This window comes from Coffea eugenioides, chromosome 10, assembly GCF_003713205.1.
Source record: "Coffea eugenioides isolate CCC68of chromosome 10, Ceug_1.0, whole genome shotgun sequence".
NCBI lineage: Eukaryota > Viridiplantae > Streptophyta > Magnoliopsida > Gentianales > Rubiaceae > Coffea > Coffea eugenioides.
Window position 1 is genome coordinate 11,837,357 of NC_040044.1, and position 13,862 is coordinate 11,851,218.

The 13,862-nt window shown below is 44.6% G+C and overlaps 2 protein-coding genes across 2 annotated transcripts; both read right to left on the reverse strand.

Annotated features, from left to right (window-relative positions):
• Positions 1–2,514: 2,514 nt before the first annotated feature.
• LOC113750438 lies at positions 2,515–4,971 on the reverse strand. Its single transcript, XM_027294412.1, has 3 exons — positions 4,185–4,971; positions 3,271–4,094; positions 2,515–3,180 (listed from the first exon to the last, which is right to left on the reverse strand). Exons 1-3 carry the CDS (start codon positions 4,969–4,971, stop codon positions 2,515–2,517), a joined length of 2,277 nt encoding a protein of 758 aa, XP_027150213.1.
• Positions 4,972–12,521: 7,550 nt separating this feature from the next.
• LOC113748875 (glutathione transferase GST 23-like) lies at positions 12,522–13,631 on the reverse strand. The gene is made up of 2 exons (XM_027292457.1): positions 13,286–13,631; positions 12,522–13,072 (listed from the first exon to the last, which is right to left on the reverse strand). The coding sequence occupies exons 1-2, from the start codon at positions 13,595–13,597 to the stop codon at positions 12,713–12,715; spliced, it is 672 nt and encodes a 223-aa protein (XP_027148258.1). The 5' UTR covers positions 13,598–13,631; the 3' UTR covers positions 12,522–12,712.
• Positions 13,632–13,862: the final 231 nt, after the last annotated feature.

A 13,862-nucleotide genomic window follows, 5' to 3' on the forward strand; every position in this document is an offset into this window, starting at 1 on the left:
TATTTGCAAACTGAGGCATACGGCCAATGCCAATTTATGTGAAGGAAGTAAATTTACTCTGAGAGGTTTCAGAAGTGAACTACAAAGAAAGCGTGGCCCAACAGGATCTCACATAATTAGACCAATTACACTAATCTTGTCGTATTGAAATAAAATTTTTAGAGATTTAAAAAATAATGAAAATTTCGAGTTTCACATAGCTCACTGCAAAATGCAAAATAATAATGAGTTCACATAGTTGAAGATGCAAAATGCAATCTACGCATAGTGGAGGAGTGCAAAATGCAATTAATCCAAAAATTTACTCCAAATAAAAATCCTTTTTTTTTATTGCCGAAATAGAAATCTGCCACATTTGGGTAAATTAATTATTGCGGACAAACAAGATGACCAGTCTAGAATTGCTATAAGTGCCTCTGATTGAATCAGTGAAGGCACGAGGACCAAACAATCCAGAATTCCGTGCTCAACTTTTATAGCTTAAACCATAAGCCGTAAGGCTTACTGGACGAGGAGCATCTACGGAGCTTACATGTGACTGTGAGAAAGAGAGCTGGGCTACTTGAAGCCTGGAAGAGCTGGGCTTTTTTGGAGCTACAACCGTCAGGCGTCAGAGATGGAGAGAGCGTCGCGGGTTTCACGGCGGACTGGCGGAGGCAGCAAAACAGAAACTGCAAGAAGCCTAGAAGAGCTGGGCTTCTTTGGAGCTGCAACCATCAGTGTAGGCGTCAGAAATGGATTTGGCTTCGCCTGTTCCACGGCGGACTGGCGGAGGGCGGAGGCACAGCAAAAGAGAAAAGAGAGTGAGAGGGAGATGTGCGGCTGGGGCATTAGGGTTCGAAAAATTGGGGAAATGAAAGAACGTGTATGTCTTTGGTGATTTTTGATAGATAGATTGGTATATTTTTCTAATTATTAATTAATTAAAACGGGTCGGGTCTGAGACGGGTCGGAATGATATATTCCGTATTCGACTCGCTTTTCTATTAGATAAAATGGGTTCAGGTCCGGGTCCGGGTCGCGGTTCTATATACTTATCCATACCCGAAAAATGTTGACGGGTCCGGTCCAGCCCTAAACTCTTCTTCATATTCTGCAGTGGTGAGGGTTTCCGACCTGATAACCTCGGGAAATGCTTCCGAGATGGCGAAGAGATAACCAGAGAAGCGCAAGAATACTGCTGGGGCCTCCACTAGGCCGGCTAAGAAAGTCACCGCGGCGACGGCGGCCGTGAGCCTCCCGTGGTGATCGTAGGCGAAGGCTCGTGCACCTCGGCCACTCCAGGAGGCTCCCGATCCTCCGCCGTTCCGGTGGGGGTCCCCTTTCGTGGAGTCACGATAGCCTCTCCACCTCGGGGTCAAGGCGTGACCATTTTTCCAGATAACCCCGTCACGGGGTCTTCACTGTTCAACCTCCATCACGTGCCTGCTCAAGAGGCCGGGGAGGACAAGAGGCACTCCGGGGCACATTGGTGTCCGGAGTGGGAGATCAACGTCAACGACCGCTGCAAAAGCCCTCTGGTTGCGCACGAGCTCATGGTGCACTCAGTGTTGCCGCGGGACAGTGTGTACGCCAGGAAGCTCACTCCCGCCGAGCTGATGCAGAGCGCTTCGGTTTCCTGGGCTTCCACCACGGCCTTCTTTGCTGAGATGCTCCAACGTTATGGGCATTTTATGCAAACCTACAAGCCGCCCGACGAACTCCAGAAGAGGATTGCCGAGCTGGAAGAGAAACTAAAGGTGGCCGAGCTGGAACGGGAAAAGGCCGAGGCGGCAAGGGAGCGGGCCGAAGTCACAAAGAACTCTCTGATAACGGCCCTTGGCGAAGAGAAGGAAAGAAGGGCTCAGGAGGAGCAGTCGGCCAGAGAAGCAATAGAGAAGGCCGGGGTCACGGTCTTGGATGCCTTCCGAAAGTCGGAGTCCTTCACCCACGACCTCGGCGAGCTCACACGACCGAGCTTTATGTTCGGCTATACGTCGGCTGTTAACGATGCGAAGCCCTTTCTTTCCTCTGAACAGCTGAAGTCCCTTCAGAGCGCTCCGCACTACAACAAGGATGCCAAGAAATTGTGTGACCGTATGGCTGAGGGCATCCAGGCTGGAAGGGACTTAGCTGAGGTCCGGGCCGACTTCAACAAGTGGCTTCAAGAGTTTGACCTCGATGGCGATGGCCTTGAAGGAGACAAGGACGGCAGTGAAACCGGACGGCGAGACGCCGAGGCGGGGGGAGAGACTACGGGGGAGCAAGGCTCCGGGGCAGGAAATGCTTAGAAACATTCCTTTTTGTACTTGAGAGCCAAGGTCGTGGATGCTGAGGAGCACTTTGGACCTTGACCTTCTACTTTTTTGTTTGCAATATAACCGACTTCGTACTGTTGCCTTCTCTTTAATTGAGTTCGGTTTATTTTCAGTTTTTCAGTTTTCCTCCTGTTTTGTCCCCTTATTTTTCACTTGTAACAAAATGAGAATAAGTGAGAAATAACTCAAAGAACTTAAAATTAAAAGCACGTACTCCTCAAGGGTAATACAATTTGAGGTTTTCAGCATGCCAAATTCGAGGCACCCTAGAGCCATCTCGATTTGCCAGTTTACAATATCTATTTTGGCTGGATTCGACCACACGGTACGGTCCTTCCCATTTGGGGTTCAGTTTACCCTGAGGTTCAGCTCGGCTGACCGAATTCTTTCGGAGCACAAGGTCTCTCGGATTGAACCGCAAGTGTCTGACTCGAACATTATAATAGCCAGTTAGGATATTCTTATAAAGAGCGACTTTGGCTGCTGCCATTTCACGCTTCTTTTCGGCGAGGTCGAGGTCAACTCGCCGTTCTTCTTCATTAACCTCGGCAGCATATGCTGCCATCCGCGGGTTGGGGGTGATGAACTCGGTTGGGACGACCGCTTCGGACCCATAAGTTAGAGAGAACGGGGTCTCTTGGGTTGCTGATCTCGGGGTGGTCCGGTAGGACCATAACACACTGGGGAGTTCTTCCATCCAGGATGATCTAGCTCGATGTAACCTGGTTTTGAGGCCATGAAGGAGAGTGCGGTTGAAATTTTCGGCCTGTCCATTGGCCTGGGGGTGTCCCACTGAGGTGAAATGCTGTTTGATCCCAAGATTTTCGCACCACGCTTTGAAAGGATTATCAGTAAACTGCCCGCCGTTATCCGAGATGGCCACCTAGGGTAGGCCGAAGCGACAAATCACGTTTTTTCAGAAGAATTTTTGAATCGCCGACCCAGTGATGCTTTTCAAGGGCTCAGCCTCTACCCATTTGGTGAAGTAATCTACCGCCACCACCACATAGGCATAACTGCCCAGAGCTCTAGGAAATGGGCCGATCATATTAGTCCCCCATTGTTCGAAGGGCCACGGCGAGGTGATGGGGATCATGAGGTTGGTCGGCCTGTGGTGCTCAGGGGCGTGGTGCTGGCAAGAAGGGTAACTAAGGACCATGGTCTGGGCATCTACCCTCATGGTGGGCCAGAAATACCCAAGCAACAAAGCTTTTTTGACTAGCATCTGGTAGCCGACGTGAGCGCCACAAAGTCCCTCGTGTATATCTTGAAGGATCCTTTCGCCTTCACTTGATGTAATACACCGCAACCATAGGCCGAGGTATGACCTCTTGTATAGGAGATTTTGTCGGAGACCGTACCGAGCTGCTTTACGTTGAAGCTTCCTCGACTTAGTCTGGTCCTCGGGGAGCTCCCCCTGACTGAGAAATCGGATCAAGGGACCCATCCAGGTGTCCCCGGGGTAAACGGGGCATACGACCTCTTCTAAGTATTCCGACTCGACTAAGACTTCCACGAGAATCGTCTTGTTCAAGTCAGAGAACGAGGTGGAAGTGAGCCGGGAGAGGGCGTCAGCTCCCTTGTTCTGCGACCACGGTATCCTTTGGATTTCAAAAGATTCGAAATGTGCCACTAACTGGTGGACCTTGGAGAGGTAGCGATGCATGACCTCTTCTCTAGTCTCGTACTTGCCCAGTATTTGGCATACGACAAGTTGTGAGTCGCTGTAGACCAAGATGTGCGCGGCCCCGAGCTTACGAGATAGCTGCAAGCCGGCGATGACCGCCTCATATTCGGCTTCGTTGTTAGAAGCAGCGAAGTCAAATCTTAAGGCTTATGAGCACATGTCTCGCTGAAGGTCTTCGAGGAGCAAGCCCGCTCCATTACCCTCACTGTTAGACGAGCCATTCACATGAAGGGTCCACCGCTGAGGCTCAGCAGTGACCGAGATGGATTCATTTACCTCATTAAAAGTGAGTTCCGCTAGGAAGTCCGCGAGAGTTTGAGCTTTGATGGTCGTTCGTGGCTCGTAAGAGAAGTCATACTCCCCCAGTTCGATGGCCCATTTGGTAAGACGTCCGGAAGCCTCCGGGCGCGACAACACTTGTTTGAGGGGCTGGTCAGTTCTAAGACAAATGTGATCAGTTAAGAAGTAGGGTTTAAGCCTGCGGACTGCGTGGATCAAGGCCAGCACGAGTTTCTCCGCTTGTGTATACCTGGTCTCCGGATCTCGGAGGACTCGACTGACATAATAAATTGGAACTTGTACACCTTCTTCCCTTACCAGTACGGCGCTCAAGGCTTCAACCGCGGCAGATAGGTACAGGAACAACCTATCCCCTGGACGAGGTGAGGTGAGCGTTGGGAGGCGGTGAAGGTACTCTTTCAGCTGCTCAAACGCCTGCTGACATTCTTTAGTCCAAGAGAAGCTGTCTGCCTTCTTCAGAACCTTGAAAAAAGGCAACGCCTTGGAGGCTGATTGCGATAGGAACCAATTCAGGGCTGCCAGCCGCCCTGTGAGCCTCTGCACATCACGGACACATCGGAGTGGAGACATTTCCTGGATCGCTCTCACCTTATCCGGGTTCGCTTCTATGCCTCGCCTTGAGACGAGGTAGCCCAAAAATTTTCCTGAAGTGACCCCGAAAGCACATTTCTTGGGATTTAACATCATTCGCGTCTTCCGAAGAACCTCCAGGACCTCTTTCAAGTCAGAAAGGAAAGAGGAGGTCGTCGGACTTTTGAGAAGAATATCATCCACGTAGGCTTCGACATTTCGCCCGATTTGGGATTTGAAAACTTGGTTGACCAAGCGCTGATATGTGGCCCCGGCATTCTTTAGTCCGAAAGGCAATGTGTTATAGTAATATACGCCTTAGTCTGTATAGAAGGCCGTCTTCTCCTGGTCCTCTTGACTCATTCCAATCTGGTGATACCCTCTGAAGGCATCAAGAAAACAGAGGATCTCATAACCCATCGCCGAGTCTACCAAGGTGTCGACCTTAGGCAATGGGTAGCAGTTTTTGGGACAGGCCTTGTTGAGGTCGGTGAAGTCGACGCATATTCTCCAAACTCCCGTGTCCTTCTTAACCATGACCGGGTTAGATAACCAAGTCGGATATTGGACCTCCCGGATTATCTTTGCGGGCAGGAGTTTGTTCACTTCTTCACCTACAGTTCGGCTGTGCTCAGGGCCGAGGTGCCTCCTTTTTTGTTTGATCGGGAGTACCTGGGGATCAACGTTCAACTCGTGTACCATGAGGTGATGCGGGACTCCCTGGACCTCATCTGTGTCCCAGGCGAAGACATTCCGGTATTTTCTAAGGAGATCCACCATACCTTTCTTAATAGGGCCAGACAAACAAATGCCGACGCGGATCGTCTGATCTAGCTTTGCGGGGTCCAGGGAGATCTCCTCCACTTCATCTCCCGTCTCCAGCCTCTGGGGCTTCTCAACTTACTAAGGATCAATGCAATCAATTGAAAGGATGCTGGACTTCTTCTCGGACCTCATACTGGAGGCCGATGTGGATGCTGCTTGCAAAGTGGCAAGGTAGCATTTCCGGGCAGCGCAGACGTCGCTGCTTACCTCGGCAACACCCGCGGCGGTGGGGAACTTAAAACTCAGATGGTACGTGGAGTACACTGCTCGCAGAGCATTAAGCGTAGGTCGACCCAGGAGCAAGTTGTACGGGGAGTCAGCCTTAACCATCACGAAGTTGACAGGGATGGTTCGACAACGGGAGTGATGCCCCACGGTCACTGTCAGGGTCATCATCCCTTCAGGATGCACGATGTGTCCCCCGAAGCCTACCAGGAGGGTTCTTACTGGGGTCATGTGTTCCTTGGCCAATTTAAGGCTCTCAAAAGTGTGGAAATACATGACGTCCACGGAACTTCCTGGGTCGATGTAGACCTTCTTCACAATGTAATTGTTGGTGAGCACTTCAATCACCAAAGCCTTATGACTACTAGAGGCAGTTGGGACAGTATCGCTGGACCCGTAAGAGATCACCTCGGATAGGCCAGAGCTCGACTCAGTCTGGTCCGGATTAGCTTGCCTGTAGGTCCTCTTTCGAGAGTTCTGACTATCCCCCCCGTCGGACCTCCGGCGATGGTGTTGATGACCCCAACTATATTTGGCCCATATCCCAACCCATGACCTGAAGATCCGTCTCGGGGAGGCTTTTTTGTCTCCCTAGGATTCTCAGGGGGCCTACAGCTGCTTCTTGATACCCGCTTCTCGTCTCGGCGTTGGTCACTCCGACCTTCGCGTCGGGGTTCATTACGTTGATGACCGCCACCTCGGCGGATGAACTGCTTCAGGTGCCCTTGCCTGATGAGCTTCTCAATCTCCCTCTTAAGGTCGTTGCAGTCCTCGGTCTCGTGCCCGATGTCTCGGTGATACAGGCAGTAGAGGTTAGAGTTCTTCTTGTCTCTGCTACCGAACATCTTCGGAGGTACTTTTTTGAGGTTATTCTATTCCATCACGGACAATACCCGGGACCGAGTAGTGTTCAAAGGGGTCAACTCGGACTCGGGGATGGATGCTTTCCCCTTGGAGATCCGGTCGAACACGCTGCGACGATCTCGGTTAGGGCTTTGGAAGTTTCCCGTCCCCACTTCACTTCGGCCAGTATCTTTTCCCCTTCGGGGATCGGTCCTTGAGCGGGCGGCTTGGACCTCTTTGTTCATGCAGTTGAGGTCTTCGGCTTGTATGCCCTTCTCGACCTTCAACCACAGTTCATGGAACGTGCGAGGATATTTCTTATGGATCCCCGTATTAAATACCCCGACAACGAGCCCGTGGGCAAAAGCAGCGATGGTGACCTGCTCATTGGGGTTAGGTATCTGCACGCTTTCCTCGTGGAACCTCTAGACGTATGACCGAAGTGATTCTCTCGGGTTCTGTTGCATATTCAACAGATAAGTCGAGGTTCTAGTCGTTGGTCCGGAGGATACAAACCGGTGGAGAAATCTCTCCATTAATTCCCCCAGGGTTGAAATGCTCCTAGGTTCTAAGCTCCAAAACCATTTTTGTGCCGTCCCCTGGAGGAACACTGGAAAAGCCCGGCATATGACAGGGTCAGGGATGCAATATAGGCGAAAGACTGAGATGAAGGCATGGAGGTGATCCTCGGGATCACCTCGGCGGTCATAAGATTGTATCGAGGGGAGTTTGAAGTTGGGGGGAAGCCTCTCCTCGTTAATATCATCTGTAAAAGGTGCAGCCCTCATGTAATCCACCCCCGATCTTCCCAAGGGCCGAGGTTCCTCCTCAGGTCGTCGCCCCAAGAGTTCTCTGGAAAACGCCTTGGTCATAAAGGCTACCTTAGAGGTGGCCTTAGAGAACGCCCGCTTTGAAGTACTCCGACTTAGGCGTCTCCCGTCAGATTCCTCTTCAGATGAACCTTCAGGAGATTCATCCGATTTCCTTTTAGAGGATTCAGCCTTCTGCTTACCTTGTCTCTTGAGATACCTCCCTAACTCCTCGAAGATGTTAGGGTTCTCGGTCACAAATTCGGCCATACGGGTGATGGCTTCTTCGTTTGCGGGCTGAGCCCTTGGGGAATCCTGCCCTTCGAAAATATCTTCCTGTTGGGTTACATTGCTTTGCTCAGCCCCGATAGTGAGAGCTTTCCTGCTCTTAGAACGCGTAGGCTTCATACTCAAGCTTCACGGTTCCCACAGACGGCGCCAATTGAAGAGATAATTCCTGACCTGCTGGAGTGGCTCTCCCGAGCTGAGGGAGAGTCTCTAGCTTGGAGAGGTCAGGACAGCGAGATCACCTGTTTGTTATAAGAGGGGTTGGATCCCCCGGTATAACTCCGAAATTTAAGTTAGTTCGGTATTGAAGAGATAATATATTAGTTGAGAAAATCAGTATGGCTTGCTTTACCAGAAATTGGTCATCCCCTTTCTTAGTGGAAACGTTGGGACTTTATAGGAGATGGACAAGAGAGAGGGACTACTGGTGTGGGTCCCTAGAGATTTGATATGGTCAGAATATCAAGTTGATTTGATATTTCTGCGAAAAGGCCCGCCGGAACAGTGGCCATTCAGGCGGCGCATGTGTCAGAGCAGCTTTCCGTCAGGTGTCAGATGTGTCAGAGGTCACATCCCACCTCCCTCTGATGGCCGTACAATCCCAATCACTTCGGCTCTAGGAGAGGAAGCTCTGGCCGAAGTGATAAGCGGATCAGGGTCATCTCGTCAAGTAAGTAGCCGAGGTGTTACTTCCAGGAGTACCCCATGAAGAGGTCCCGGAATATCCGAGCCAAAACGGCCACCCTTACTAAGCAAATATTTTGCAATTATTTGGACAAATTTACTTAAGTTAATTATAAATATGATTAATGTAATTGACGACAATTTAGAAGTGCAATATGGACCTATTCTTCCCTTTGCATTGCTAAATGTCTTCCTTCTCTTTGGTTACTCACCTCTTCCTCTTCAGAACCTTCATACTATTCAAAAAATCTATAATTTGTGCAGCAAAAGTACCGCTTGTGTAGATTCCATTCACTCTAAAAAATTTTAATTCTCGCTTGGCGATTACATCAACAATATATCTGTTTCTAATTGTAAATGATGTAGGTGAATTCCAAAATTCACCTCTATTGCTTGAACTGGCTATTTATGTGTGTGTTTGTTGCTACTACAATTGCTTACTTCATTTGCTGCTATTACTTTTAACTCATCCAACACCAAGAACTTTAATTGCATAGAGGCTGATACACAGAGTCCTATCTTGCTGCTTCATTTTGCTCTTATAAATAGTTTGCCGAAATGGCCATTGCACATAGATGTTAAAAATGACAAGCAGAAACAACCGTTGGTTTCCAAGTGTCAAACTGAAGTTCAAACCTTCCTTGAGCCATTAGTTCCACTTACAATCCTGAACTTTCATTCTTGTTAAATTGTCTAAGTACTGTTCATATGAAATTATCTCACTAATGCAAGACTTGAGGGCATTTGTGGTATCAGGCTGTGTTCTCTCTCCAAACCTCAATTTTTTATTGTTTCTCTTTTTGAATTGGGTTGGATTTGATACTACCTATTCACTTTTAGAGGAAGTCTTTGATATTTTGAAAACCTTAGGGGAGGACAGTGAGATTGTTAGAAACCTTAAGGGAAGTTTTTGAAATTTTCCCAAATATTTATTGAGTAGGTAAGATACTCCGACACGGTAACGAGCAATGCTAAAATTTAGGGTAAAATACCAAAAAAAAAAAAATCTTTGTGGGTTGTTGAATGTTCAATTTGACTCTTTCTGATTTGAACCCCTACACTATAGCTCATTGTAGTTTCGACTAAATTGAAAATTGGACGGAAGACATCCAATTTGATGATTGTGCATGAAATGTCAATATTGCCCCTACAATACGTGAAGTGCTTTCCGTTCAATTTTCAATTTAGTCAAAACTGCCGGGAGCTATAGTGTAATTTTTCAAATCATAAGGAATTAAATTGAATATTCGGCAAATTACAGTGACTTCATTTAGATAAGGACAATATTGAAATTTCATATACAACCATTAGATTGAATGCTTTTTGTCTAATTTTCAATTTAGTTGAAACCACAGAAAGTTATAGTGCAGGTTTTTAAATCAGAGAGAGTTAAATTGAACAGTTGACAAATTACAGGGAGTATTTTGGTGTTCAGGGGGAGGAATGGATTGGGTGGTTCGAGAGGAGAGAGTCTAAATGAGAGATTTTGAATTCAAACCTTACAATTTATACTAAAAAAATTAATAATTTCAAATATTTAAAATATAAACTACAATTATCATTGAAGGAATAGTTTTTCTAGACGAATTAGATATGAAATTTTCCTAATCTTTTTTATATTAACATTATATACACCATCATGATCAGGATGTGTGCATGATATTTTTTAATTTAAACTTAAAACTCAAAATTTGAATATTTATCATATATTTAAACTCAGTAGTGTATGCCGTTCAATTAATTGTTGTAGTTTTCTACTACTAATCCATAAAGACCGGGCTGCCTTCTGGTTTATATTCTCTCGAGTTCCCACAGTGCAGTCTTTGATGTCAAGCACGCGGCTTACATGATTTTCAATGGTTGCTTATTCTGTTGACCATCACTCATGATAGGTTAATGGGAGCATCACGGAAGTTACAGACAATTTCTAGCCACTCATTCTAATTTGGGTGCCCGGACTACTAGCTTGTCCGGGAGCAATCGTCTTATTTCACATTATTGTCTTCTCTTTGCCCTTTTCTTTCACATTTTACATGTTCCCAACTCTATAATTCTTGGCCCTGCCCATCTCTACTCTGCTCCAATTCCATTCTCCTTAATTAAGAGAAACTGGGAGTCAGGCATAGGTAGAATCTAGTGGAGGAAAAAAAAATATTCTAGGTCTTTGAATAATTAAGTATAATTAACCAACTACTCTTATCCAACTACTTTTAAGAGTAGTTGGCTAGCAGGAAGAGTTTCAAAACTCTTCGTAGGTGTAGGTCAATTTATCGAATCTCTTGATCTGCATTCTTGTTAAGGATTTCCTGAAAATTTTACCAGTAGGTACAAAGATACTTGTTTGATCCGGTAGCGATTTAGTTTCTTTCGGATTCTCCATTGATCCCTTTGAAAAACTCTCTTTGAATATAGGTCAATGAATCGAATCTCTTGACCTGCATTCTTATTCAAGATTTTCTGAAGATTTCATTAGTAGGTGCAAAGACACTCATTTGGTACGATAAAAGTTCAGTCTTCTCTGGATTCTTCATTGATTCCCTTAGATCCATCACTTCTTCTTAATGTAAAGTAGAAATATGTATCGAATAAAATTTCTCATGTTCGGAAAAAATGAATAATTAAGTATAATCAAGGAACTAAATTTGCTAAATTAATGAAACTGTCTTGATAAGCGTATGTGAGTGTGAAACTCATAGCATGTGGCATCCTATTGTTGTTCCTCAGGATAATGGTTAGCCTTAACAAACTAACACTTGAAATCAATGAAAATTCTACAAAATGGTAAGAGATTTCCGCCATTTGATGGTAAAAGTCACATCGATTGATATATTCAGGACATGAAATTGAACGCGGAACCCAATGACATCGATGGCATGGATTTTGAGGTGACACTACCCCAATTGCACAATGGTACCGGTACAAGTTGCAATATTGCAGATCCTAAAGTAGAAGAAATGGAAAACAAAATTTTAAGGAATAGCTTTGACTGAAAAGGTAATTAAGAGGCCTAATGATTAGACAACTTGTCAAGTTCAGTAGGAATGCATGGCAACTTAATGCATGACAACTTAATTGGGCCGAATCCATCCACGTCGAAAGATTGTGGGGTGGTTATCTTGGGTTTAAGGTTCTCAGCCGTATCTCCAGTTATTAATTGGCTGGATGATGTTGGTTTGTGAGTTCCACTTTAAATTGTGCTTTGCATCAGGATTTCGATTACCTCTGAGTGTTAGTGATGGGATGAAGTTTTTTTCTTTTTTCTTTTGATAAAAACTATTGGGATGAATTTCTAAAGCAATTGAGAGGAAATTAAGTTGATTTATCATGTAGTTAGTGAATGTATTAGAGGATGATTAAGAAAAGGTACAATTAGTTATCAGCAGAAGAGGAATGCAAAATTTTGTAAATTTGCAGAAGATAATTAGTGGTAGATATGCCTTGAAAAAAATCCAAGTTAACAAATACTGAAAAGAGATTATTAATTAGAAGAGAAACTTATTGAAACTGTTTCCACATTGTTATGCTTAATTTGTAACAAATGAATGTGAGTAATTGGGATAATTTGAGTTTGTGGTCAATACGATCTATTGTTTAATATTTTACGTTACTTGTTGCATTTATCTATTATGTGGTAATTTGCGCTCATAATTCTGATTTGGAAAATAAAAGTAAATGGAGAACAAAAGATGCCATTGAATGAGTAAGAACTATAAAGATTGTCATGCATAATTAGGAAGATATCTGGTAATATATTAGCAAAAGCCATTTAACATGGATTTAATTTAGATGTGTTTCTAACTCATCCAGCGCCAATTTGTGAAATCTAACCACTGTCATCTCTTTAGAATGAAGAAAAATATTTTTTAGTTCCTTGAAAACACCTAAAATTAAAATTTTAAACATAAATTTGAATAATTTTTTTTTCTTGTAGGGTAGGATTTAAAAAGACGAGAACAAAAAGAATGATTTGAATCCAGAACTTCTAAATTCGGTGACCTTGAAATGTGCAAAACACTTTACTCTTACAAAGTAACCCACAGAGTAATTTTTCTAAGTGAAATTTCAATAGACATATTGGTAAATTTAGTAATATTGGAAGAAGTTCAATATCCCCACCAGCTAATACGGATACCACCATTTTGACAAAATAATAATAATAATAATAAGGATACCACCCTTTGATACTAATTAGGTTTTGACATACGATTTGACCTCATCCTCGTATAATACTCCAACAATCTCTCGGGGTCAGGAAGATTTTCTTTGATGATGGGCTCTTCCTTGAAATTCTTGACCCATGCATGCAAGCGTGGTAAACGACTTGGTTCCAAAACCTTGATCCCCACCAACTGTTCCATGGGTTGAATCCAACAGGCAAACCAGGCAAATATCAAGTCCACCATATTGATCGAGTTGCCACCAAAAAACTTCTTGTCCCCAAGAGCTTGCTCTTCAATAATTTTCAGAAAGTTAAACATTTGTTCTGCTGCCTCTTTCTCGCCATCTTCTCCTCCCCAGAAGAGGGATCTAACAGCACTACGTCCCTAAATCATGATAATTTTTTCAAATCATCAGAAGTTAGTTAAGCTAATATTATTTTAAGTAAAAGATTAACATGATCCTTTTTTTTTTGAAATAAGAGCTTACCCCAAAGATAACCAATTCAATGTTTTCTACAATGTAATCCTATTAAAATCTGCTTGCTTGAAAACAAGAAGATATAAGGCTATCGAGGAGTTTTGCGAAGATGAGATTACCTTGTCTGTTGCAAAATTTATCCAAAACCGAGCTACAGATCTCTCATAGGGATCTTTTGGCAGCAGTGGGTTATGGGGCCACACCTCTTCAATATATTCAAGGATTACAAGGGACTCAGAAATGGGTTTTCCAGCATGAACCAGCACGGGAACTTTCTTGTAAACTGGATTGTAACGTAACAGCAACTCACTCTTGTTAGCCAGGTCTTCTTCTATGTAATCATACTCGATGCCCTTCAATTTCAGTGCCCATATCACCCGATAAACAAAGGGGCTTGGCCAAAAGCCATGAAGCTTCACTTCGTTGTCCATTTGATCTTCTAGGGGAATGGGGTGCCAGGCTTAATTTTTCTGTATAGGAGCAGTGATAGACTAATAATAATGCATTTAAATGTCAAGTTGTTTTTAATATTATAATAAATGATTGCTTTTCTTGCAATATTTCTAGTTTAGTCAGCAATGGCGGCCTAACATAGTCAATAAAGATGAGGGTAAAGAAAAAGCCAAAAGATAATCTTTGTTTATACAGTCATTGGTAGGTTCCAAAGACCAATGTGTAAAGATGATTTGATTCCTT